The sequence below is a fragment of the Telmatherina bonti genome (assembly GCF_933228915.1).
Source record: "Telmatherina bonti genome assembly, chromosome: 9".
Lineage (NCBI taxonomy): Eukaryota > Metazoa > Chordata > Actinopteri > Atheriniformes > Telmatherinidae > Telmatherina > Telmatherina bonti.
Window position 1 is genome coordinate 25,705,112 of NC_136627.1, and position 26,780 is coordinate 25,731,891.

Sequence of the window (26,780 nt, forward strand, 5' to 3'; positions counted from 1 at the left end):
TCTTGCCAGTTTCATCCTTGTAATTGGGGCATTTCACCACAGTGACCAAATACAAAAGAACTATCATCTGTCTTCACTGGTCTGTTTGGGCTCAACTTCCTGGCTAGTGTGTGTCTTAAGTGTCTCTGCCACTATAGTTTCTCAGTTGAATCTCTGTTAACGAGTAAACATTGGGAATTTTAACACAGCTCTGTGCTCTTTGATTCTGACTGGTACTCCTCTCTTTTGCTTTTGTTTAGCTAAAGGAGGGAGATCTACTCTCCACTGTGGACTGCTGTGCTTTAACTGTGATCCACAGGTTCGGCCACAGGTAGAGAAAAAGAGAACAAACATGGATATTGGTAATGACGTAGATTTATCCAGTGATAACATCACACCTTTGTGGAAGCGCCGCCCAGATGGCAAAAACTCCAAGGACTTGAACCAACATAAACCACGACCACTCAGTTACCACATAAATGGGGTCACAACGACAGACTTCCCTACAGAGGACAACAAATGTTCATTTACCCTGAGCCAGCCAACTGAGACACTGGTGGTCACACCCCAGTGTTTGGACAGAAACACTGTGGTGGTAAAGCACGTTTTACACAAACCCTTGAGGAAAAGCCGAGTTGTACGCAGCATCAGCATCGGGCATCTCTCCAGTGGACGTTTCTCACTGTCCAAATTCAGGTCTGAGGACAACAAATCCGCTTCCCTGGACAACAGAATACATAATGGGGACTGTGATAACAGGAAAACCAGAAATGGAAATACTGTATGGTCTGAAAAACATCCGAAAGACATTTATAGGCAAACCTCCAATCCTGTCAGCCTAAGCTTGCAGAAAGACGAGATAGCATTTTGGACAAACTCACCCTCACCCGTCATGTCTTCCCCCTTATCTAACAACAACCATTGTGAACTGTCGTCCCTGTCATCCACATGCAGTTCCTCTCCTCCCTCAGGTCGTACCCTCACCCCTTCTCACAGCTCCACCTCCAGCATCCACTCACTCTCATCCCTGACCTCCTCAGACCCTCCGACCCCACGCTCCCCATCACCAGCCGACAGATGCCAAGGACTGCTCAGACAATCTCAAACATCCTCGCCTGCATCCTCACAAGACACCAGGAATGCCTCCTCCATTTCCCCCCTCTCCTCCACCTCTACCTCACCCTCCCCTTCACTATCCCCAACTCTCCCTCCCTCTCCGTCCATTGTCCTCAGCACCAACAGTCCCGCTGCCCTGAAGATGGGCACCCAGCAGCTCATTCCTAAAGGTTTAGCGTCTGGTATACGGCAGAGCAAGGCACCATCTTCTGGGATGCAAGGCCAAGGTTTGACAGGGCTGCTAGGGTTGGAGAATTCCAAGCGATCATTGAAAACCCTCAGTATGGTGGAAACAGGAGCCTATTTTTCTACAGGAGGGGGCCACATGGAAGGAGCAGATGGAGAAAGTGAGAGCTCGGGGACTTTAAGAAGAGGCTTGAGGACTACTTCTTACCGGAAGGCAGTTGTGAGTGGAGTAGAGTTGGACGACTCATCAATAGACCCAAAGAACCATCGTTTATCACAGCCTACCATCAAAGGACTCGCTTGGGATAATCCAACATCACCAGTTCGTCAAACTAGTCCTGGCACTAAAAGCCTCACTAGTCCTGGAACTACCAAGCCACCAAGCCCTGGGACAGTGAAACCTGCAAGTCTGGGGATTTCAAAGACCTCTAGCCCTGGCTTGGAAAAACTGAAAAGTGATGGGAAAAACAAGGTGGGTAAAAAAAAATCAATAAATTCAGAGGTTATATGTTTGGATGCTTACCAGAAACAAATACAATGTACATGTTTCTGTCAGGAAGTAGGAGCAGTTTAAAGGCTTTCATGAAAATATTCCAGTTTTACTACTTTTTAATGAGATAACAGAAAATTTTTTTTTTTTTTTTTTTATCATTTATAAATCATAATAAAGTTCATTTAAGTTGTGTAGAACAAGTAAATGAGATTGTCTGTAAAGTTAGTCTTAAGTTATGGCTTTTGCTAAACCCTAAGACCAATAAACAGCCATGAAACCACTCCGTTAACTTTGGCATTTTCTCCAATCAGTTTGCAGTCAGGTTTCTTGATTCAGGTAATCACAGTCACTCTCATGGGTTTATACTGCATGCTGTTTTGCACAAACATTACTTTGACAAGAACTTTCAGTATCGGAAGGGGTAAAGTCCAGCTTGTAAAAGCACAACACAGACGAACTGTTATGGAACAGACTTTGCAGAAGCAGACATTAGGACAAAGCCTTACATGGAAACAATTAATGTAATTGTTGGAAAACATGATGTAATGTGACACTGTGCCCACACATGCGCATGCAAACTCATTGTGGTTCTGTAATTAGACGGGGTCAGCGTAGAAGGTCGCATTAAAGGGCACAGACAGGTCACTAACATGTTACTGTGGCACACAGGTTTATTTTATCTGCTCCCCCAATGTTAATTAAAGTTGTTTAGTTGGGATCTTGTTTGTCTTTCAGAGTCCAGATAAGAAAGTATTGACCACACAGGGGACCTTTGATAGTGAAGGTGAGAAAGGCTAATCTGTTTTACCTCTACCACACTCTTGTCTTCATTCTGCTCTTTCTATTTTCCCTTTTTGTGTTTATTTATTTATTTTTTTACTCTTATGAACTGGTCTAAATCAACCATCTTTTTGGTCATAAAACTGTATTTCAGAAGAGGAATTGTACCAGAACTACCAGGAGAAGGCCCTCCATAATGATTCAGATGAGGATGCCGATTCCAAGGAAGCCAAACCTGATAATGGCATCGTGGTGCAGTACAGGCCCATACGTACCTCCTGGAGCCAGCTCAGTGTGGTTAGACATAACATGCACACACAAACACACACGGACCTGTTGCAGACAACAGTTTCCTTATATTTTTCATGGCACCCCAATGCACGCGATCTCAATGCGGTGGCTGTGTGGTGATGGAATTCAAGTGCTCTGAAGAATGCTATCACAACAAGTTTGGCCACACTCCATACCCATCCTCCCTCGGCTTGTGCTTCCCTCTGCCCCTCACTCTGTTTATCTGGGAGTGCAGCTCTTGGAGGATCAGGCAGGCTGGGAGGCAGACAGTCAGCCAGAGCCACAGGAAGTCTTGGAAGCGCTGCTGGGCTTAATGCCAGTATGTTGGCAAACTCTGTATACTCGTCAGACTGCAAATATGCTTAAAATGCTGCCTGTAGGGAGACGTGTGCTGGCTCTGCATTGCATAATATAGTTAAGGATTGGAATGGAGAGACAGAGGAAAGGAGTGGAAGTGAATGAGCTAATTTAGTTTTCTACTAAAGCATTTCCAACTGTTTGTTTACTTGTTGCACAAGTGCAAGAGCACAGAGGCAGTTAGGATTGGTTCCTAAATTGCTGGGCATATGCACTCTGACTCTAACGAATGGGAAATTAGATTGAGACTAGAGAACATTTGAAAGAACATCTTTGCTCTTGTTTATATGAGCAAGACAAAGATGTGAATTGAACAGAGGGTAACTTTGCCAGACTGACCAGGGCAAGGTTTCTTCCGATTAAAGCTGCAGTATAGCAATGGATGTCTGTGTTTCATATACATGGATCTGTAGCTGAGGCATCTTGTTCACACTTCAAATATTGTAGGAAATGCTGCTGGCATGATGCCATTCATTTTAAGGTTTGACAGGAAATGTCGCTTAGTTCCAAGGATGAACCCAAAAGGAAGCACAGGTTTTCCTCAGTGAGCACCTTCTAAGAGAGTGGCTTCTTTACAATTAGGGTTTGATGAGACATCAGATCCCAGATTTACCATGAAGAGATTAGGAAAGTGGGAATAACTTGGACTTAACAACCTCCAGCAGTTTATTCTCTACAGATTTTATAATGGCACCTAATATTGTTCAATTTACAGCGAATAGTACAATAAAGGGCCCAGTTGTTAGTGTTAAACTTAAAACCTTTCAGCTGGAGATGTGGTAAGAGTAAATAAATATAAAAACTTATGGCTGTATGTGTGAATGGGATTTAACTGAAACCACAACTGCTGCTGGTTTGTTTGTCCTCAGTATTTGTTGAGGACTGCAGGGCTGATACTCATGCATAAGTGATTCTGGCGGTATCACATCCTTATGTTTGCATATTAAGACAGACAAGATGAGAAACTAGTGGAAGTGAAGGAAAATAACCTGTCACAATTTGTGTGAGCTCGCATGTACTAATAAAGTATAATGTGGATGTGCCCCTAGGTCACAAAGTAACAAAGTATATGTTTAAACATGAAAAACAAGTATTTTTTCACTCAACCTCACTGTGATTTATCCAATAGCTCTCCACACCCAGTCCATTCCTAAACATTGCTTTGTTTCTGTCCTATTGAAAGTGGACCAAGACTCACCAGCTACATACCAACATGCATATTTCTTTTAAGTAAACATTGACAGCCAAATCACTCTTTCAAAGCGAGCACAAAAGCTGACTAATTTACCTTTGGAGTTCTGGAACAACAAATTTTAGTGCTACGCTTGTTTAGTTATTAAACGTCTTTCTGTTTCTGTTTTGTGCACAGATTCAACACCTCCCTATTCATTGTGATATGCAAATTCTCCTTAATGTGAGGGAATAACAGACTTACGCAGAAACAGAAACAGAAACAGAACACACCCATGTGACAAACACAAAACAGACCCCCAGTTAAAAAAAAAAAAAAAGAAAAGAAAAAAGTCAAATAAGTGTGAATTGGTATTCAAATAACTGTCCCTCATGTTTTTGTCTCAAAAGTGTTGTTTTCTGTTTAGGTAAAGAGAAGTGGCTTGTCCAACCAGATGAGTCAGGAGGAGCGGAAAAGACAAGAGGTAAGATGTACTTTTGTCTGTCTACTACAGTTATGAAATAAGTTTGGACCACACATGGAAGTTAAGAGTTTTATCAAGACCTGGGGGAGTGAAGCTTTCCCTTCAGTGTGTGTAAACTCCACCACATCTCTGAAAACTTGATTAAGAGAAGAAACTTATATCAAGAGTTATTATGCAGTCAGATAAAAGGCCTTTGTAAAGATGAGATGACAGAAACATAAGAATTAATTACATAAGTTATTCAAAGAAGGCAAAAGTAGTTAATAAGTATCTAGGTTGGCGTGGTTTTCTTTCACATTCCAGACATGACAGCAGCCCGGTATGTCAGACATGTTGATGACAGAGTCCACTACAAAGAGCGTCCTAATCAGAAGCTTTTTTGATAACTAAACCCTGAAATTCTTCCTTTCATTTTTCGTCCCTGTTGCTCTCATTCGTAGGCCATTTTTGAGGTCATCTCGTCAGAGCACTCTTACCTACACAGTCTGGAGATCCTCATCCGCATGTTTAAAAACTCCACAGAGCTCAGTGAAGCCATGACCAAGACAGAACACCACCACCTCTTCTCCAACATCACAGATGTTTGTGAGTCAAGTAAAAAGTAAGTGTGCAGATTTTCTGTGTGATTTGCAGGGTATTCTAGGCTGAGCTTTTTGTGGCCTCTAAAAGTGATGCCATTTATTTGAACATTTATGTGGTGTAAAGAATTTGTGTCCAGGTAGCAGCAAGCTATTAGAAATGTGCCACCTCTGAAATGTGCAGTGACCTGACTTTTCTCCAACTAGTCTGACCATAATAATTTTATAGTACTCATTGTGTGAACTGTATGATGACACTTCAGGATAAGATGTTCATAAACGGCTGTAAAAGAGCTGTCTGCATATGATTGACAGCAGGGTTTGTACTAATATGTTATCTCTCAGGTTTATTTGTCCCTTTTAGATGTGATGTCATTTCTCATGTGCTTTTTTATGAGCTCATAGTTGATCATAAAAGTTTCTGGCAGTTAGGCTGTAACTTACGTTGACCTACTACAGGGATCTCAAACTCCAGTCCTTGAGGGTCACTGTCCTGCTTTTTTTTTCTTTTAATTCTATCTTGTTCAAACCAAACAGGAACTTCAGGCTGTTAAAGCTGGGGTAGGAAATGTTGGGGAGCTAGCAAGATTTGAAAGTAGCACCCTGTCTTGGCTCCTCCCCCTCTGGTTTTGCTCCTTGCGTGATCCAAGGCTTTTCTAGTTTGCAGCTTTTTCCACTAGCGATTTTCTCTTTCACTTCACAACTTCACAGTAAAAATAAACATGTTCACAGTCTGGTACAAGACACCATTGTAGGTTTAATAGTCAAGATTACCTTCATGGTATGGTGAAGGAAAGTTAATTTTTTTATAAATATATCTGTTTAAATGTTTTTTAATCTTGATATTTTATATAATTAGGGGTGTTTCCTTTTGATTGACAGGTTTATGATTTATGGCAGCAAGAAGGCAGAGTTTAGCACAACAGCAGACTTTAGCTGGCTAACAGCGTGGCTTAGCTTTAGCCCACCTTCCTTCATTAGCTGCTTAGTTCTTGTTAGCTCAGAGTTAGCTCAATTAGCTCTTAGCTACAAGAAGCTCAGAGTTGGATTGTTGTCAATCATCCACCCCCTGTCCAGCTCAACCTCTTTGGCCAATTTGCATTTTCTTAAAACGACGACCATCATGAACCTGCCAAGATGGCGACGATGGGAACATCCCATCAAGATTAAATTCAGCTTGTTGTCTGGTTTTCATCATATCTATTCTAATATCTGAGTCAGGTGGGTCAGTGCAGGGAACTCTTTTATATATGATCTATGGGAAATACAAAATAACTGCTGGAGAAACCCTGGACTCTCAGGGAGTGGAGTTTGAAGTCCTTGACCTACAGCATGTCCCTCTTCACTTACAAACCCGTTTCTATTATTCCTTTGTTAAAACAACACTTAGTTTAGCAGCCTGCAACAGTTTTGCAAATGACATAAGTGTTACGATTGTGTTAAACATCAGGTCTAATTTATACTGTCAACTCCTGAAATCAAGTCAGTTCTGGGCAAAAAGATTTAATATGATGTTTTCTTGATGCATAGAGCGATAGATCACTCAGGGCTAAAAATGGTAATGTAAAAAAGGATTGAACTTTTTGATGAGTTTCTGCTGTTTGAACATGAAGACCATTCAATGTCTTCTTAACGCAACTGTTCAAGACATTTATCTGGACAATCCAGTGTCAGAATGGCGGCCACCTTCTCATAGAAAAAAAGTTGACTATTTGTGTATAATATCCAATCATGTGTGTTTGACGTCTTCTCACTTTATGCATATTGAATAGTACATGGCTACTATATGTACTTTTGTGCTTATCAAATGGCCTTTTTACATGCATGGTGGTTTTTGTAAATTCCTCTGAAAGTCCCTCCTGTGTTAAGACATGCAGCAACCAATCTCATTCCCCTACCTCAGGCATAGACACAGGCCACATAGAATATTGTGAAACAATACCCTCCGTGTACAAATGCATAGCAGGACAGCAGATCTGAAGATACAACAAGACTTGCTGCACTGGTTGAACAAGATGTTTTAACAGATTGGCTTTGAGTTCAGTCTTTCAAAACAAAAGTTGCATATCTCTGCCAGCAGGATCCTGTGTACCCTATGTGTGATAATAAGCAGGTATTGAGTGTTTTTTATGCAAGGAAGAGACTGTTTGTATTTTATTTGAATCCCCAGGATATGACTAACCTCATCCTCTTCAGGTTCGATATATTCCAACCACATATATACATCTATATATATATATATATATATATATATATATATATATATATATATATATATCTATATATATATATATATATATATGTATATATATATATATATATATATATATATATATATATATATATATATGTATATATATATATATATACATATATATATATATATATATTGCATACCTCCGACAAAGCTCAAATCCCTGAAGACTGATAAATTCTGTCTTTTTCTAAGCACTTTGGAAGAGCTGCCATTCATCTGATCTGTGTTTATTGATTTTCTCTGCTCAGTTTTCAAATTTATTTCAGAATTTTTGTACATTTGACCATTTTAGAAACCCAGATACACTTTCAGGACATTGACCAGAGGATAGGGGTATGATGTGTGGGGATTTTGCTATCTCGTGTATTCAGGCTCATTAGAAACAGTGTAGCTAGGAAGACGGTGAGACAACACAGCCCCATTGTTTCCTAAAGCATCTGTATGTAGAGCGGGTAGGGACGAGGATATGTTGGGATGCTAGATGTACTTTTGCAGATGAGCTCAAATTTGGTCCTGCTGGTCAAGGGCAGCAGGACCAAATCCTGTGTCTGTGCAACAGTTTCCTATTTGTCACCTAGGTTCCTGCATACAATAACACTTGTTCTCTTGAAGTTGACCAAGTGGTGTGTCGTAAAAGTGGCCATCTGGTGTTGCTCAGGAAGAGGAAAAGCCTCTGTGTTATTCTTAATGGTAGGCTGTGTCTATTTAAAGTGTCAGGGAGTTCCTTTCGGGATCTTACAGCAGGGTTTAGAGGGAAGGTGGTTGCAGTGCTTTTCACCTTCCTGTGAATGCATCCTATATAATCCTCTATGGGGGATGAGTCATGATTTGGTGGCTCTTGCTCATACTGTATGGTGGTAATCCCTGAAACACTGATCTTAATTCTTTCTCTATCACCTCTGGGTTTAGATTCTTTAAGGAGCTCGAGGAAAGGCACCAGCAGAACGTAGTCATCGATGACATCAGTGACATTGTTTGCAAGCACGCTCACTCCAATTTTGATCCTTATGTCACGTACTGCTCCAATGAAGTCTACCAGCAGAGAACCCTGCAGAAACTGCTGTGAGTGACCGAGCAAGCACACATAAACTTTTATCAGAACAGCCATGGATTTAATCCAGTATTCTCGTTGGCTCACATTCTCCTGTCTTTTGCTCTGTGTATCATCACCACTGCTCTGACCAATATCTACCGCCTTCTTCCCTCCAGATCCAAGAATCCTGCTTTTAAGGAGGTACTGATGAGAATAGAAGGCCACCCAGACTGCAGGAACCTCCCCATGATCTCCTTCCTGATCTTACCCATGCAGAGGATCACTCGCCTGCCTCTGCTCATGGATGTGAGTGAACTGAAGACACACAGTAGCAGAAGCTGTGGAATTACAAGACTTTGAGTGTTGCACAACAGTTTGTTTATTCGCGACACCCTTACTGTTCCTACTTGGGTGTGTTCTAGTCTCAAAAGATGCTTGTGTGACCTGACATCATTCCTCAATTATGCGGAATGATTTAACTCCTCATTTTGTCTTTTAAGTGTTTCCCTTTTCTTTCCTTTCATGTTTCATTTGGCACCACATTATTTTGCCTTCACTGTGCCGCCCTCTTGTCCTTTCTCCTGCCATATTTTATCTCCCTCTGCCTCCCCATCAGTGTTTCCCAGGAGACTCTGGGGTTTATGCTTGTACTCTGAGGTTTTTGGATCTTGAGAAAGTTTTGTTTCACTTCATTTCTTCCCACAGCTTCAATAGTTTATCATGCTGCTGATAAAATGAGGAACACATGGGTGAAATGGAAGCAGTGCTGATTTAATGTGCTGTTTTTTTTTTTTTTTTTTTTCCCCTGTAACCGGTATGTGTCCCGAATCTACGTGTTGCAGACAATTTGTCAGAAGATGCCCAAAGAGTCGGCACAATATGAACGCTGCAAGAGGGCTTTGCAAGCAGTCAGCAAGGTTTGTGTTTAGTAAACCAATTTAATGTTAGTTATTGTTGTGTTAATAAACAGTAAATTTGTTCAAATCAATCAGAGAAAGCTGTAAATGCCATTAGCCTATTTAATTAGCGCTGCTCCTTACTATAAGGAAGCTAGTAAGATCATTTTTCCATGTGTAAAATACCATTGGGTCTGACTTAAATATTGTTATAGCAAATGAATGAATTGGGTTTTAACTCATTATTCACTTAAGAATATGTTTTTCATATTTTGTTTTACCAGCAAATGGTTAAATATAAGAAACTTGTGTATTTAAGAATAATGTTAAAAAGTAAACCATTTCAACTTGGTCATGAAATTACACAGTTAGGTATATTAAATGAGATTAAAATCAAAAAGATTAAATGCGTTTGACTTTGAAAATGTATTTAATGGACAATATTTATGTGTGCGACCAGGTGGTGCGAAAGTGCAATGAAGGCGCTCGTAGAATGGAGAGAACTGAAATGATGTACACCATCAACTCCCAGCTGGAGTTCAAGATCAAGGTAAGAATGTGGCATGAAATGCACTGTCAAAATCTGAATATGGAAACCTTTTCAGAGCAAAAGTTGGTCACACCTGGGTGGCCAGTGAATAATTTATTAGTACAATGCTCTATTGCCCGGCGTGGCTTTAATCTTTACCGTCCATTGAACTATTCTTGTTGACACTAAATGAAACCGGAGCAGCTTCTTTCTGTTAGTGGCTTTTCACTGTTCAAAGTTTGTTGATGCTATAAGAATACAAAGACTATAATAAGTTCAAATGGAAAATATTTTATTGATGACGTCTTTAGATTGAAAGAGTTACATATCCAATCATCATTGTGGTTTTATCCATTCATAACTGCTGTCATAACTGCTTCATAACTGCTGTCTAAAGTGAGTTTCCAGAAGACCAGCTGGAGCTGAACATTACTTCAGCCACGGAGGTTGTGTTTCTGCAGATATTTATCTGTTTGTGTATTTATTTATTTATTAGAAAATTTAAGCAAAAACTCCTGGACAGATTTTCATGGTTAATGAACACAAAAGTTCCCAACAGGTTTTAGAAGGTCTCAGATACTGTAGATCTGGATCCTGGTAAAATTATGGATACTATGATCCAGAACAGGATGAAATACAGAATCTTTAGAATTTTCATCACTGCAAGAGAAAAGAATAAATTTGGAAAAAAAACACCACAATATAGCTAAGACCCTGTTTATTCATCATCAGTAAATGCTTCTTTGCTCATTTTCAAACATTTGATGTGAAAATTGATGCTTGTTTGACCGTGTTATCCATGCTGTTTTGATGATGCTTTATTTATTCATGAAGGAGAAATACTCGTGGTATTTCTCCTTCATGTCATCGTACAGTCTAACAATCTATCTTTAAAGCTACTATTATCTGTTTTATCTTCTTTCTTTTTTCAACCAGATGTGAAAGGTCTTTCCCTGATCCCAGTTATACTTTGCTAAGCTAACTAATTACTGGCCAGCTTTGTATTTACTAAATGAACATCATCTTCTCTAACTCCCAACAAAGAAGAAAGGTGGAGTTCCCACAACAGTTTTCTTTGGGTTCATTCACATAAAAGTATGTAAAACATGCATACAATGATGCATTTGCAAGTTTATACATGCGGTCACCCATTTGGCAAAGATCTTCACACAAGTCTTGGCAGGCTCAAGTGTGTCTAAGTAGTGTGGGAAAGAGCTGTTGGGACACTTGGGATTCACAGATGTCTACTGACCATATTCTTGCCCTGGACTGCCAGCTGTTCATGCACGCACTCAAACAAGCTGTGTTTTGGCATTTACCGACAGCTGAGACATTACAGTGTCACTTTTAAATGAAGCTGATTGATCCAATTAATTGTCTTTATCTGTTCTTTCCTTTTCTCCTCTTAGCCTTTCCCACTGGTCTCGTCCTCCAGGTGGATGGTGAAGCGAGGTGAGCTGACAGCATTTGTGGAGGACAGTGGCATCTTCCTCAAGCGAACCTCACGGCACCAGGTGTATTTCTTCCTCTTCAATGACGTTCTCATCGTCACCAAGAAGAAGAGGTGAGCCTTCTCTGGATCACATCCAAATACTGGACAGGGCCTTCTGACGGTGTTTGATTTATCTGGTGTGAGCGTGGCCTCAGTCTGAAGGCTTTGCTCATAACTCACCTGTGCTGACATGTCCAGGGTGAAAGTGTAACCATACGCCTCTGGGTTTCACTGCATACTGCCAGATCCTGAGGACAGAGCATGTCATTTTGTCTTCTCCATCTTCTTCCTTGAAGTTGCTTTATAAATGCAGCCTCTGTGAAGAATTGTTACTTCAAACCCTGCTGAAAAAAATGAAAATTAAACTAATTTAAAAATAAAAAAAAATGACAGCATTTCTACAGAAACAAGTAACTGTCGGCAGGATTTGCTGCCCAGTTTATTAACGATGTGTTTATCAAACCGAGCAGGTGTAGATATCTGAGCTCACTGTGACAAGGCATCATGAAAACTAACTGACTTCAACACATTACTTGTTAGCTGAAGCCGACATACTATTTCACTGTCATCTTTGTCAGCGAGTCTGCTTTCTCAATACCGTTTCATTTACTTCAGACAAAGGCATGAGAGAAGGAAATAGTACAATGATGACTTCCACAAAACGATGTGGTTTTAATTTGCGTGTGGATCCACTCGCATGCGTCTCTATTTTTGCCAGAAAAATCCATTCCTTCCATCCTCCATGTGTGTCTGGAACTGATTGTCCAGCTACTCGCAGGCCCAAGTTCCCAAGAACCATGAAAAAAAACCAAAAAGAAACATTCCTTGTAGTATTTTTCTGGGAATTTGATCCAGCAAAGCAGACTCCAGCAGTGTGTGGTGTCAGGACTGTGTTTTGAGGAGGGATTTTAGGAAGGGAGTGCTCCGGAATCAGAGTATGTTTTTTGTGCATGTGTGGAAGTTTGAATTGGAGAAGCTGTTATAATATTGGTTTGTGCCGTGGGGAGAAGAGGAGTCATGCTGTGGCATGCTACTCTACTGCACTCCGGCGGCAGTAATACAAACAAAAACAAGCCAGGGTTCACAAGGCCAGCCAGGTACCAGCGGGTCACAAACGTGAATGGACATCATGTAACAGTCATGTCTCCTCTTGCCATTATGACTTGGAGTTTCTTGCATGAAGCTTTCTGCTCTGTGTTTGGCGTTGAATCCTCTCAGCTCATTCTCTTTTCAGAAGTTTGTATTTTGCGTACTGTCAGAGGAAAGAGGTTGCATGGTCAAAGCCGAGCACTTGCACAGCAGGGAAAGAAAAGCATACGTCTGACCTGACTATGTCTTCAGATTATAGGCCCATATTTCTTCATACTGTGTAGTCAGGGAGCCAAATGTATCTTTAGATATTCATTCTTTGTTTTATCATTTTTATCTTTGCCCTTTTATTTGCTGTTGCTTTGACAAACGTCTCCTTATTCTAATTTGTTACTCAAAGACCCAATCATTTTTTTTTTTAAATTAAATGATGTATTAAGTTTTCTTTTTTTTTATGATGCTTTATTAACAGAAAAAAAGATTTATTTTGTACATTTACTCATTTTAATTATCGTAAACTGAATCATAATTGGGTCTGGCTGTATGAAAAGCAGCCCAAGTCAGACTTTGTTGTTGTCACATACTGGGAAAGTGTTAAATCTGCTGCACTGTAGCTCAGAGGAACACTTACATAACCCACCAGCTGGCTTCTTTCTCTTCCTCACTTCCCTCCTCTTCCTGTGTGTATGCTGGGCATCATCTAAACATTGTTGAGGTTTCCATCTCTCTCATTGCTCCAATCTTTTCTCTTTCCTTCTGATATATGTTTTTTTCTGAACATATTTTGTGTAACTGTGTCTACCTTTACCTACATCCGATCCCATCTGCAGTTTTTGCTTCATGCCATGAAATCAATACGGTACATGTGTGCATGTGATCATGTGCACATGCTGACTGGAGTCCTATCTCAGTATCTCTCTGAGGATTTGTGTTAGTTCTGCTTGTTTGCTAACGAACTAGATGTACATTAGAAAGCCAGTAGCTGGCACAGTAGAGATAACATTCAGCAGATGCCTGCGTTATTTGCAACCAAAGAATGGTTTTCATACCAACTAAGATCTGTGTTTGTTATCTGCTTAGCTGAGAAAAGGCTTTCATTTAAAAGTGTTTTTGTCTCTAAAGTCATGTTTAACATTTCACTCCTTTATATCTAACAAGAATATTACGACTACTTCCCAACTTTATTCTTTTTGTATTTACTAATGATCTAACATGGTCTGTCCACTTATCCACATACCTATGAAGTCACGCCACAAGTTTCCCATTCCTAAGCATCATATATGTGGTATTCCTGGAATCTCACCTGTTGGCCTGCCAGGAGCCAAAATGTTAATGACTCTAAATTCTAGCCATCTACATCCAAGTGTTAGTTATGGGAGCTCCTTTCCTCCTTTGGTTTACATAAATATCTGCAAACATGAGTTTCTGAAAGAAATGATGATACAAGTAACAATAACAGTTTAAGATGGAGTTAATTGACATTTTAATTAATTTAAGTAATAATCCAGTGTTTGATTTTAAAAAGTCGACAAATCAATTGTTGATCAATGCCAAATTGATCAATCAGATTAAGGAAGTGAAATTTGTTTCATCCCAAATATTGTAGATAGCAAGACTAGATAAAAGCCTACTTTAAGGGTTTTTAACAGACCAGACTGACCTTAAGAATCCATTAACAATATGATTAATTAGAGACTAACTTTATAATTAAGAATCCATTAAGCTATTTTTGAATAACCCTTAATCCCTTCACATCACTTTGTGAAAATTGAAGATTAGGTTTAGTTTGTTTTTACATGCTTTGAGCTTAATTAAAATATGAGTTATAAGAAGAGTCAACATTCGTTGACTCAGAGAGAGAGCATGCCCAGAATTAAAGAAAGGAATTTTTACCACTTAAGTTCACTTTAGCACTTTATCTTTCTTTGTTTAAATGTTTAAAAAAAACAAAACAAAGTAATAATGTGTTTCAGTTTCAGTTTATCTGTACACGGTCAATTTCAGAAAATTAGAACATTATGAAAAAGTTCTATATTTTTTGTCACTCATTTCAGAATGTGAAACCCATATATTATATAGATTCATTACACATAGAGTGAAACATTTCAAATATTTATTTCTGGAAATTTTAATGATTGTGGCTTATAGATACTGAAAACCCAAAATGCGGTGTCTCAGAAATTAGAATATTACATAAGATCAATGAAAAAAAGGATATTTTAAACAGAAATGTCAGGCTTCTGAAAAGTATGTTCATTTCCATGCACTCAGTACTTGGTTGGGCCTCCTTTTGCATGAATCACTGCATCAATGTGGTGTGGTATGGAAGCGATCAGTGTGTGGCGCTGCTCAGGTGTAATGGAAGCCCAGGTTGCTTTGATAGCAGCCTTCAGGTCTTCTACATTGTTGGGTCTGATGTCTGTCATCCACTTTTTTCCTTCTAATTTATTTGTAATTCAAAGTTTTTTCTGATAACAGATTTATGATGTTAGTTTCTAACTCTGCAGATTAATTTTCAAAACATGGAGGTGTTTTATCATTACATGCTGCGAGAGTAAAAAAATTAAACTTTTAATGTATAACATTAAACCGGTGATACATATGAAACACACCAGTTGTGTTTTTGCCTGTTTGGTTCTCTTTCCCTGATATCCATTATTTTTCTGATATGCCAACTTCCGCAGAGCTGCATCCTGCTGAAGTACAGACTGTACAACTTGTGACCTCTCCTGTCAGTACTTTGTACTTTGTGGGTATGCTGCACCAGCATAAAGACATCCATGACAAGCTGATGCCAATTCAGCAAAAATTAGAAAAGATCTCCCTTTTTTTTCTGGAATCACGGGAAGCACTTTTTCCTCATTCTCGTATTAAAGTAGGGAAAATATTGTGTATATTTATCTCTTCATAGCAAGGGAATGTCTCTTCCTGTCCCTGCACACGTGTGTGTGGAGGTGAATGTTGTCCAGTAGATTCTCCGATTGACTTCTTCTCTCTGAGGTTCATAAAACATGTGACATGGAACTTTGCTCCTGTATGTCACAGCACATACATGTGTGAAAACACACATACACATACGTTCTCTCCAGATTCAGTGCCGTGTAAGAGGTAACATGCCTCACAATCAGCTCCAGATGTTTCTGACTTACTCGTGTACCGCTAAACACGGGGTCGTGTCACGCTCGAGTGAAGGTATTCATTGTAAATAAATGTAGGTACGGTCCAGAGAAAGCAGGGAGCAGCTGATTTAGTTTCTAGACAGCTGTATATTTTTACATGCACGTGGCGCAAAATCCGAGACATAATGTGACAATTGTTTAATAATCCACCATAGTTTTAGAGCTTTTTTTTTAGTGACCTACCATATTTTACATATTAGTTACATGGAATAAATAGATGATTCTTAAACTGTTATAGGATCAGATGATTAAAAGTGTTTTCATATTTTGCTTTTTATAAATTTATTTTTGAAATAGCTATTTGCATCTGTACAGCTGAACAGTGACATAAAACAGTTGTGTTTCAGCATATTTGGTTTTGACATACAGTTCCCCAGTTTTCTACTCAGTTTTTATCCAACTTTCTTGCATGTGAAGCAACTTTCAGTAACTTTTGCTTGGAAGGACAAGCAAAAGTTCGACATATTAACACAATTTCAAAAGTTTTTTTTTTTTTTTGTCTAACTACCGGAGATAGACAGTCAGTAAGCTTGTTATCAACCCATTATTACCTTTTTTCTCTGCCACCACTGGCACCTATCCAACAGCTTCAAGCCACCAAATGTAATCTGGGGCAAACACAGGGAATGTGTGTGTGTCTGTCTTTTTTTTTTTTTATGCTAGTAGTAATTTAAGACAGCTGAAATAAACTTATAAGCGCAGAAATATGGACAACCCTTCATAATATGTCCTCTGAAAGTGCACTATGCATTTCCTTATAACTTTGATTACTGTTAAATGAAAGAAAAGTTCATATGATTCATTGTTCTTTCCCAACTACACAAACAAGCCACATAGACTAAGTGGCAGCTCTTTATTACGAAACTCTACCCACACATATTAGAGAATGCATTACCAAAAACCTCTGTCACACTCCTAAATAAATCTGATCTCATCTCAATTAAATCCAAGCCACTGGATTATAAGCAGATGCACCATGTTTAAATCATTAACTTCATTGGACATTTCTTTCTGTTTTTGTCTTTCTGTTAGCGAGGAGAGCTACAGCGTGATAGATTACGCTCTGAGGGATCAGATATGGGTGGGTACCTGTCAGCCCGAGGAGCTCAACCTGTCACCAGTCAGAAGCACTACCAGCATGCTGAGCTCTCGGCAAGCCAGCGCCAATCATCTCTTCCAGCTGTGTTTCTGTAGCAACCACTCTGGTGAAAAAGTGCCTATGATCCTTGGAACAGAGCTGCTGTGAGTATTTTACGAGTGAACTTTGCTCCTCCTCGTTGTGCTGTTTTTGTTTCTCTTGCATTTCAGTTACAGATTTACCAGATATGGCATTAAGCAACGATGAATCATTTTGGCATCGGTTTGTTACGCTGCAGGTTATTAATGTGTGCTGACACGCTAGAGCGCTTATGAAGTTTGAGTTTAATATATTGGACTCCAATTTAGACAGTATAAAGAGTATAAAATTCGTAATGGTTAAAATTAGCTGAGTACTCTCTTTTGTGGAAAAAGGCTGTGGTCAGATTTGTACTCCATTGTCTTGTCTTTATGTGTCCCAGTGATCTTTTTAACTTGCAGAAAGCAAATCATCTTTCATCTCTTCTCCTTAGTTCTAATTTCATAGTGTCATTTACTCCATTTCAAGTCACAGGGATATTTAGTTACATCTTTTCTAAGGCCTGAGCCGCACCATTGTAGTCTTTTCTTCCATTATTCAGTCATATTGTAAAATAAATTGGCGGAACTAGGTAATTGTTTTGTTGACCAACTTTCAATGATCTAGTCTGAGGAAAGCAACTGTTTTTAATTTTGTAACATGCAGACTAAATGATCTAAAAATAGATTCAGCTTATTTAAAAATCCCTAAAAGTTATGTCTGTAGCCGCTTCGGTTAAATTTAAACCATGCTTCCCCAATTCTAGCTAAGCTTGAACAACAATCAGCAAGAAAAGTGAGGATGCTGGGATTAAATATCCAACACAAACAAAAGTTGTTTGCGTTGGGTTTTATTTGTTCACATAGACTAATGCAGAGACTCATACACACTCATAAACACTTAGTTGGCACTATAATTATCTTCTAAAGATCTCAAATCTGTGTCCATTGGCACACGGCTTGTTCTCATGACTGGAAATATCAGTCTGTTCTTGAAACAGAAGCTGTGGTTGTCAGCGGTAAACAGTTTTGTCAGGTGTTTCACTGACATCTCACAAACTGACTGCAGTAAAAATATTAAGCCAGCCTGGTTCAAAAAACATTTTGGGTTTAATAGATCGAGTTCACCAGCATCACAGCTGTGAGAGGAGTACATTTTTTTTTTTTTTATAACTCCGCTGTTTAGATGTTATTTATTTCAAAATCCAGCATAATTAGGGTTGTCTCCTTTTGATTGATTAATTTCAATGCCCAATGGAGTGAGCTTTTAGTTTCCCTTTGGTTTTCCTCCGTGCTGCACTTTTTTTCTTAGCCGTCTTCAGCCTACCAGTCCAAGGTCTCATTTCATAGTTATAAATTTGTTTTACTGTAAAACTCATTGTGTTCCAACTATTTAAGTTGACTCTGCTAAAAAAGTTAATGTCTTTAGGTTCTTGAATGCCGCTAAGCTTTTTTAAAATCTTTAGTTATTTACGAACCTTTTGAAGCCGTTTTTCAGCTTTCATTGGTTTTCCTTCAACAACTGGTTCATCAGTTCCCAATTTGTTCATGTAGAAGTTCATTTTCTTTCCACATTGCACCATATTTCCACTTGAAGCTTTTCAGTTCCTCTGAAACATTTCAAACCTCAGTAGTTTTTTTTCTTGAATTGCTTAATTTTTTCTGTATTTGTCTCTTAATTGTCATACAACTACATTTTAGACCCATCAAGTTGTTTCCTAAGAGCCTAAATTAGTTGTCTCAGTTTCTAAATACATCAATCTCTTCGTGTCTTCAAGGCTTTTCATTTGCTCTGAAGTATGTTTTAGATTTTCTGCACTGTCTTTAGAGTCTTGTTCCTGTTCCCAGAATTATTTCTTTATTAGCAGACAGCTGCTTCAGCTGCTTGTTAAACTGGCACCATGTTTGGTTCAAGGCTTTATTTTGCAATGACATGTTTTCTTTTACCATCATGCCGTATCTATTCAATGTTATTGGAGTACTGGCAAACACACCTGAGCTTCCAAACGTGATCTTTAAGTGCCCTTTTCAGTTATCTAGTTGCTTTTCCACTGTTGTGTTTAGCTGTGAAACACCTTGTATCAGGTACTCAGTTTATTGGTGATTGATTTGAATGTTGACTTAAACAGTTTTTAGATAAATGCTTGTTCAGCTTCATCACTTTTCCAAAAGTTTGTTTGAAAAGTAATTTGAGAATTTCAATGTCATTTTTCAGGCCCTTCTTTTCCTTTTACAGGATGTTAAGGTCTAAGTATATCAAGTATATATCAAGGCCTTCAGTGTCACTGTGGAGACATTCGTTTTTGCGAGCAGGATGTTTAGCATTTTTGGTGAGGTCCTCGTTCTTGTTTGAGCACATTGTTTTTGTCAAAGTGTCTGAGCCAAACAAGCTGAAAAAAACTTCACTAGTGTTGTTGTTGTGCTGCAGCTGCAGCCTCTTCTCACACACAGCACTTCTAATGCTTAAGAAAGCAACCTCAGGCAAAGTGAAAGATAGTTTTCCCTGATCTAATTAGAGCTAACACTCATTACTGCAAGTGCAATGAAACAACACAAGTAGTAATCCTAATAAAAATGTTTAATAATCTCCAATGAATGCCATTTGCATGCATGTAAAGAACTTTACCTGACAATATGGCATGTTTATATTTGAATGACAGTGTAGTTTACACTAATTTAGAAACAAAGTGGTCCAAAATAATAAAAATGTCATCCAAATAAGGGCACACAGTCTCACATGTGCACTTTGCACTAATGTGCAACCAAAACATTAACTGAGGACACAAAAGAAGAAAATAAACCTCTTAGTAACTTAATCAGTTTGTTCAGTTTAAGAACACAAAAAGCAGGTTGTGATTTAAAGATTGATATACATTGTTTGCCAGAGATAAGTTATGCTCCCTTTATGCTTAACAGGTAACCACCAAAATATTATGTTAACAAGGTAATTTCATAAAAAAATAAGTCTGAGCTCATAAATGTAAAAGCAGAATATATTTTAGCCGCTGGTGGGCAGATACATTCTGAATTTTTTCATACAAACTTACCCATCACCAAGTAACCTTCTGTCTTGGTACTTCTTATCAAAGTGATAAGAACCCGCTACTCAGAATGGGGCTTTTAGGCCACATATAGTCAGCATGTGCATGTTAGAGCTTGTTAAAATCTGCCAAGCCTCAGCCTATGCTTATTGATATATTGTGGTTTCTATGACTTTTTAAGGTTGGGAACGTCCGTATGTAACGGAGAAATTGTGACAAAACACTGCAGCTTGCCAACTCAGTAACTGGAAATTTTTATATCAATTTACAACTAGATCTCTGCCAAGCCGCTCATTTCCACCCATAGTGGGATTTCCACCCTATATTATAGTCCTACATTCATTTTCTATTACATTCTTAGATACACTGATAATGTATCCAGTGTCTTGTCTATTATTTGATGTTTGTTGTATGAAGAACTTCTCCTGTATTTTTGGCCCAGCACCCTGGTCATTGTAAAGTTATATGCACATACACTAAAAATGGCCCTATTTCGCAATGGATCCAGGCGGTGACCGAATCACTATAAAAATTGAATGGAATCTAGGTTAGAGCGAGACTCATTCTCAGAGAAGAAAAAAAAAAACATCCAGTAGTTTGGGGGTTTTTTTTGCGTATAGTGGCTGACAAACAAACAGATAGACAGATAAACGCCAGCAAATTCCCAACTTCTACCACCTACTCAGTTGGTAAGTAATCAACTTCCATCAGTAATGCTCCAACATTCACAGAATCTAAACTCTTCTGTACTTTACTATTATTCTGTGCTGTTTGCCTTTTTCAGTGTTTTCTAGTTATATTATTTACCACCAGGAGCACCATAAGGTTTTTACGCTCATAAAAAAGGAAAAAGAAATCAAAATAATGAGTCAACATAAAGGGAATTCAAAACTACTATAGGTTTGTATGAGTCTACTGGATGTGTTTTTATGTCAGTTGGAGTCTTTTAGCACAAACAGTAATTATGCTGAGTCAAGGAGGTAAAATGTGAGGCAGAATACAAATTTAAATTTCTCTCACAGACTGACAATTTCTAAATGATTTCATAGCCAAAGCACCAAAAGACTGGTAGCAGAATGGGGGTTGGGGATTCCCGTGTGTGTGTGCGTGTGTGTGTGTGTGTGGTTCAGCGTTTCATTCACTGGAGTACTGAATGAGCTACGGTAAGTGGGGCGACCCTGGCAACTTTCCAGTTTTACAGTGGTTACAAGGCTTTGTTTAAGTTGTTGCTTAGCAACAGTCCATTGGTGAGCAGACCATTTCCCACGCCTCCTGAATCCCCCCCAAGTTGCTTCATGTCTGCAATTCCTCCTCACCACCTCTAGTCTTCACTTGCAGCCGGTTTTCACGTTGTTGTTGATGACCAAGGAGAAAACTTCCTTTCCTTCCAACCATTCATCCCAATTTAGTGAACTAACCTGACATGACACCGCACAAGGTGCTGCTAGATTAGCAGCCTATTTAGAAGTTAAATGAAGCAGAGTGGACTAATTGGGCATCTCTTGCACATTGCAATAGAAGTATGGCAGTATGATGGCCCCAAATAAGAATAGTTTTTAATAGAAATTAAGATTCATTTTTGCGAATTCATCAAATCTTCATTGAAATAGGATATCCTTGTGATTCAATGATCAGAATACTTGTCTAATAATTTCTATTATTTATTAGGCAAGTTAATCATTTAGTTCATACTCTGCCTTTTCACTTAGTTTTATGAAATTCTGCTGATAGACAAGCAGTACTGAAAACATCTGGCAGTGCCTGAACAGAAGACAGTTGAAGTCCCAATTTCTATTTATTTAATTATTCTATGTCATGCTCTGTACATCACTTGCTCTCAGTGATGTATTCCATGTTTGCATCCACTGATGCATCTTTTTGAATTTAATTTATTTGTTTATTTTATTTTATTTTATTTTATTTTATTTTATTTTTTTACAAAACTGATGTGAAATGATAGGTGGGGTCAAGTTAGGTCACTGAAGTGGACCAATCAGAATTGACCTCTCTATACACAGATTTTAGAGAAAAAAAAACATAAAAACCATGTAAGTAAAAGTATCTGGTATAACAGCATATTTAAGAGACTAATTATTGAGATTATTACTATCTTATAGAACTCAGTAGGCATGACTGTCTAATTGCGTTGTGACTGTTTCTGTCACAGAGTGCAAAGACCACAACGTTACATATTATGAATACTTCCTGAAAAATAAGACTCCTGTGCATACCTGCTTGTAAAGTTCACTTCACCCCTGACTTTTAAGTGCTCTCAAGTTTAACTGGGAAATTCAACAAATTCTGACTGTAGGTGGGTCTGTGTTAAAGATTCAGCAGAAAAAGATTTTCTCTGGTTTTGTCAATTTTGGTATCACTGTTGACCTTTAAGCAGCTGCCTTAGCTCCATCAGTGTGTCCCTGTCTCAGTGTCAGTAGTAATCGTATAATAGGGTGAGCTTTGACCTTAACAGTGGTGTAATGTGTCAAGAATTCATATAGACGACTAGACTTGGAATGGCATACAGGATATTTTCTGTAGCCCTTTTTCTTTTAAATTGCAATATCCATACTTTATCTATGTCCCCTTCCTTTTCAGTGAATCTGTTCGCTGTTTGCATGTCAGCGTGCCTTCCCCATGACCTTGCTGCTTTATCCAGTCCAGATTCAGTGAATAGCGCCTCACTGTTAGTCGAACAGAGCAGCTACAGAAGTCTGTAGCAAAAACAGAACTGTTAGTCAGATATGCAGCTTTAACACAAGGCAGCACAAACTGCATAAAAGCACAAATTTAGAGGAGGGAGTCTGTACTTACTTAGTACACACTGCATTGTTAAGACTTTTTTTTATATATATATATATATATATTCTGTCTGCTTTCATTTATGTCTTTCTAAAGTGAAAGGTGCAGCTGGGAATTGTTCCCTCTGCCTGGGAATTTTCCTGACTGCTTCATTCCGAGCAGAGATATGCCATGTGTTTGTCTGAGAAGTAGGAATCACACCCAAATAGCGTGCAGTAGAAGGCTCAAACATGAGCTGGATCTGACTGAGAGTAAACAAAACTGATAGACGGGAAGAGAAACAGGTAAAGCAGAAATGAGAAAAAAATAAGTAAACCAACAGGGATTTTAAGTTGTCAGAGGAAGTTTTGAAAGCAGTTTTCATTGTTCTTAATCTGCATATGTGCAAGAAGTTTCACACTCCAGCCTAAACGCACACTGCTGACAAAGTATTTATGATTCTTGGTATTTTCCTCCTCTTTAGGATGAATCGTTTGAGTCAGATGAAGTTTTACTACAATTAATAGATTGATATCACACAGGTCTGTTGTCATTTAGAGGGCAAGCACCTGCTATGTCTGCACATATAGTGTTTACATACCTCACGAGCCTTTACTGCGTCACACACGTGTTCACTGCTAATGCCTGTCCTTGATATGTTGCGTCCACGATCCAAGTATTTCAGCTGTTTTAACGTGGGAAGGTGACTGTCATGATTGTGCTTTGTACGCATACATGTATCCGACTGTTGGCATGTGTCTCCAGCTGTCAAGAGTAACAACTCGCAGCTGCCTTTCTCACAGAGCAGGGCTGATGGATGTGAAGAATTAACACATGTAGAACTGAGAAGCAGGAACATTGCTTCTTTTAAATTCAATGAAATGTCACATGCACAGTGAAGCCCAAAATTATTCATACCAAAATTTAATTTAAAGGGATTTTTTTTTTTTTTTTTTATTGAAACAGTGTTATCCCTCTGGAATTTGCATAAACACCATTTGGATTTAGAGATGCTAATAAGGGATTTATCTATTTGTGTCCATATTTTAGTCAGACGCTTTCACTGGATGATTTTAGAGAATATTAATACTGAAATATCCAAGCTTTAAAAAGATGGCCCAGGTTATAAAAAGAGTTCAGATCAGATATCTATAACAGAGTCAGTAATCTTTAGTCTGTTTTTGCATGAAAAACTTCAGCACAAAGCAAAACTTAGCCTAAGTAATTTGGGCCCTCTTGTCCTCAGCTGAATGTGTTGACTTCAGTAGTACAGAAATGTTTTCTAGCTGAAAATGTCAGACATTGAAATCTTAAGTTAATCAACTTATTAAAAGTTGTGGTTATAAAAGTTCAGTCGGTTTGTTAGTTATTTATGGATGACCTTTGTAACCTGACGAGGATCAGAACATTGGGAATGCAGTAATGAGGTCTGACTCATTGGTCTTGTCTGTGGAGGTCCACTTGAGGCCCATGTTAGGAGGATCCACACAACTGCCTCTCAGTCACTGATTGTTTCTATGCATGGCACAAGCCTGCATCGCTGAGTCACAGAGGGCCTCCGTAAACCCCATCTGCTTCATTTCCTGAACCCCCCCCCCCCCCCCCCCCCCCCCCCCTCCTTTATTCCTCCCTCTTCCCAAATCCCTCAGAGCAGGTGAGATGAGATATAGTTTCACAGAATCTAACCTGTGCAACTCCACCCACTTTGTTTCCCATGAAGTACACAGAAGAGAAAGGGTGTAATCAGGTCTGTCCACTCCTGAGAATCAGCCTTTGTGCAGTTTTCTTCCACTAAAAACACGCCTCTCTTCTCTGAATGTCTGAGAACACAGAGGAGGAAAGGGAAGGAACGTAAAACTTGCTTGACAACAAAGCTATCTATTTACATCAAGAGTTCGCATGATTGTCCTTTCCAGCTGCAGGTGTGTTTAAAAGGTGGTTACTGAAGGAAACTAAAACCAGATCACCACTTTGTCAAGACAGGATCTATATCTTATTATAATATTATATTAATGTTCCACATAATTAATGTTGTTGGTTTATTCCTTTAGAAATGAGCGTGCCCGATGGATCAGTTCTCTGGACCGGACTGTCAACAGTAAGAAGAGTCAGAACAGAACTGGTAAGTTGCCACAAACTTGCAGGTTTCATGCGCTCTCTGTTGAGTGTATTGCACCACCTTGTGGTTATTTTAAGAAGCAACTTTTTTTTTTTCAGTCTGATTCCTAAACTATTGACTTCTTCTTTAGCAAATATTGTGCAACAACCTAACATAATTGATAAGATTGTGTCTCTGTTCAAGCAGAAGTCATCCAGGTGGAGGTGAGCAGAAGCTACACAGCTAAGCAGCCAGACGAGTTGTCTCTACAAGTGGCTGATGTGGTGCTGGTCTCGCAGTTTGTAGATGATGGTATGTTAGCTCCCATTCTCTCAACTCCATCTCCTCTCATCCTCCAGCTGCACTCAGTTTACTGTAAAATTCATCTCTTCCACCTTACAGTCTCTGACTTCCTTCAGTCATCCTCTTGCAGTCGTTCTCTTCTCCTTTAACTCTGCATCTCTCTCACAGAGAAACTTCAACACGTTTGAAGTTTTACATGTTTTAAAAACATGGAATCCAAAGGCCATTTTCTCTTTCTGTGACCATAGCAACCAGCTTTCATGTAAAAACCACAGCATCAATGAGGTCAGACAAGCATGACAAAGTCATTTGCTGCATTTCATGTAAATACACTTTCTCCTTTCAGGCTGGTATGAAGGTGAGCGACTGCGTGACGGAGAAAGGGGATGGTTTCCAGCAGAGTGCGCCGAACGAATAACATGCAAGGCCACCATTGAACGCAACATGCAGAGGATGGATCGCCTCCAGGGGCTGGAGACTAATGTGTGACAGACAATAAACTGGCTACTTAAACCTCAGAGGGTTTTTCTGGACCGATGGTGACCCTTTGACACGCCAGCGCCGTGGCTTTTTAAGCACTGAACCCTGACAAATGAGTTCAGTGACAGCATCAGTAAGAGCTGCGCAGCTGCTGGATCACTAAAGTGGGATTAAAAGGAAGTTATAATCCAGCTCAGCGTCCTCTAAATTTCAGGCCCGCTGCGTTGAGTTTCAGACTGTTTTAGAACAAACACAGCGGAGGAACAGATTTTCTTAGTTAGCAATTTGTCCCCATGTGGGTGGGGTGGATTGACAGTCGAATCTGTCACACCGATTAATTCCTTTGCTGTTTGGAAAACTTCACACCCACAGCCTTCAACTCTCTGCCACATTACTGCTAGTGTGAAGTTTGTAAATGTGTTTCAAACATATTCTTTGTAAGTGGCGTGCAGTGTAATGACTACAGTTCCACTGTAGGAGGTAAAGTAGACCAATTAGTGAAAAATCGACAGCAGCCTGGAGTGTGCTCCGATAATGAGGCTCAGGCCATGTGATGAGGAGAATCACCAGTAACAACACGAGCATGTAGATGCTAATTATGAATGTGATAATAAGGTAAAATGGGGAAGAGCAGATTCTTTACAGTATGAAAAACTCCAGCGTGGCTATGAAGTTATAAATTACTAGTTGTATTCTGAGCCTCTACATTTATTAATTATATTTGTCTGAAATCTGGGGCACTTTGTGGAAATCTAAGTGATCGGGGAATATTACAAATCACAGCCATCAGTAGAAGAAGTGGTCTCTTATGTCATCCACAGGTTAAGGAGAAGAGTCAAGTATCTGTCCTCCGCTTTGCTGTTTGTCACCGGCTAATGCCACCATTATGAATCAGACTCTACATTTGTGTCACGAGTGCCATTATTCTGTACATCTGACTGGGACATCCAGAAGTATCACACATTTGACGTCGGCCAGAGGTGGCTGCAAATAAAAACCGCTCGTTAGGATTTAT

General features: G+C 39.1%; 1 protein-coding gene across 1 annotated transcript; it reads left to right on the top strand.

The window, feature by feature from the left end:
* Positions 1-331: 331 nt before the first annotated feature.
* Positions 332-26,744, top strand: LOC306760992 (rho guanine nucleotide exchange factor 26-like; the record flags this gene model as incomplete). Its single annotated transcript, XM_079247059.1, has 14 exons — positions 332-1,753; positions 2,510-2,558; positions 2,709-2,851; positions 4,801-4,857; positions 5,298-5,458; positions 8,602-8,754; positions 8,902-9,031; positions 9,568-9,642; positions 10,082-10,171; positions 11,560-11,714; positions 16,943-17,152; positions 24,936-25,006; positions 25,190-25,294; positions 25,632-26,744. 14 exons carry the CDS (start codon positions 332-334, stop codon positions 25,772-25,774), a joined length of 2,964 nt encoding a protein of 987 aa, XP_079103185.1. The 3' UTR covers positions 25,775-26,744.
* Positions 26,745-26,780: the final 36 nt, after the last annotated feature.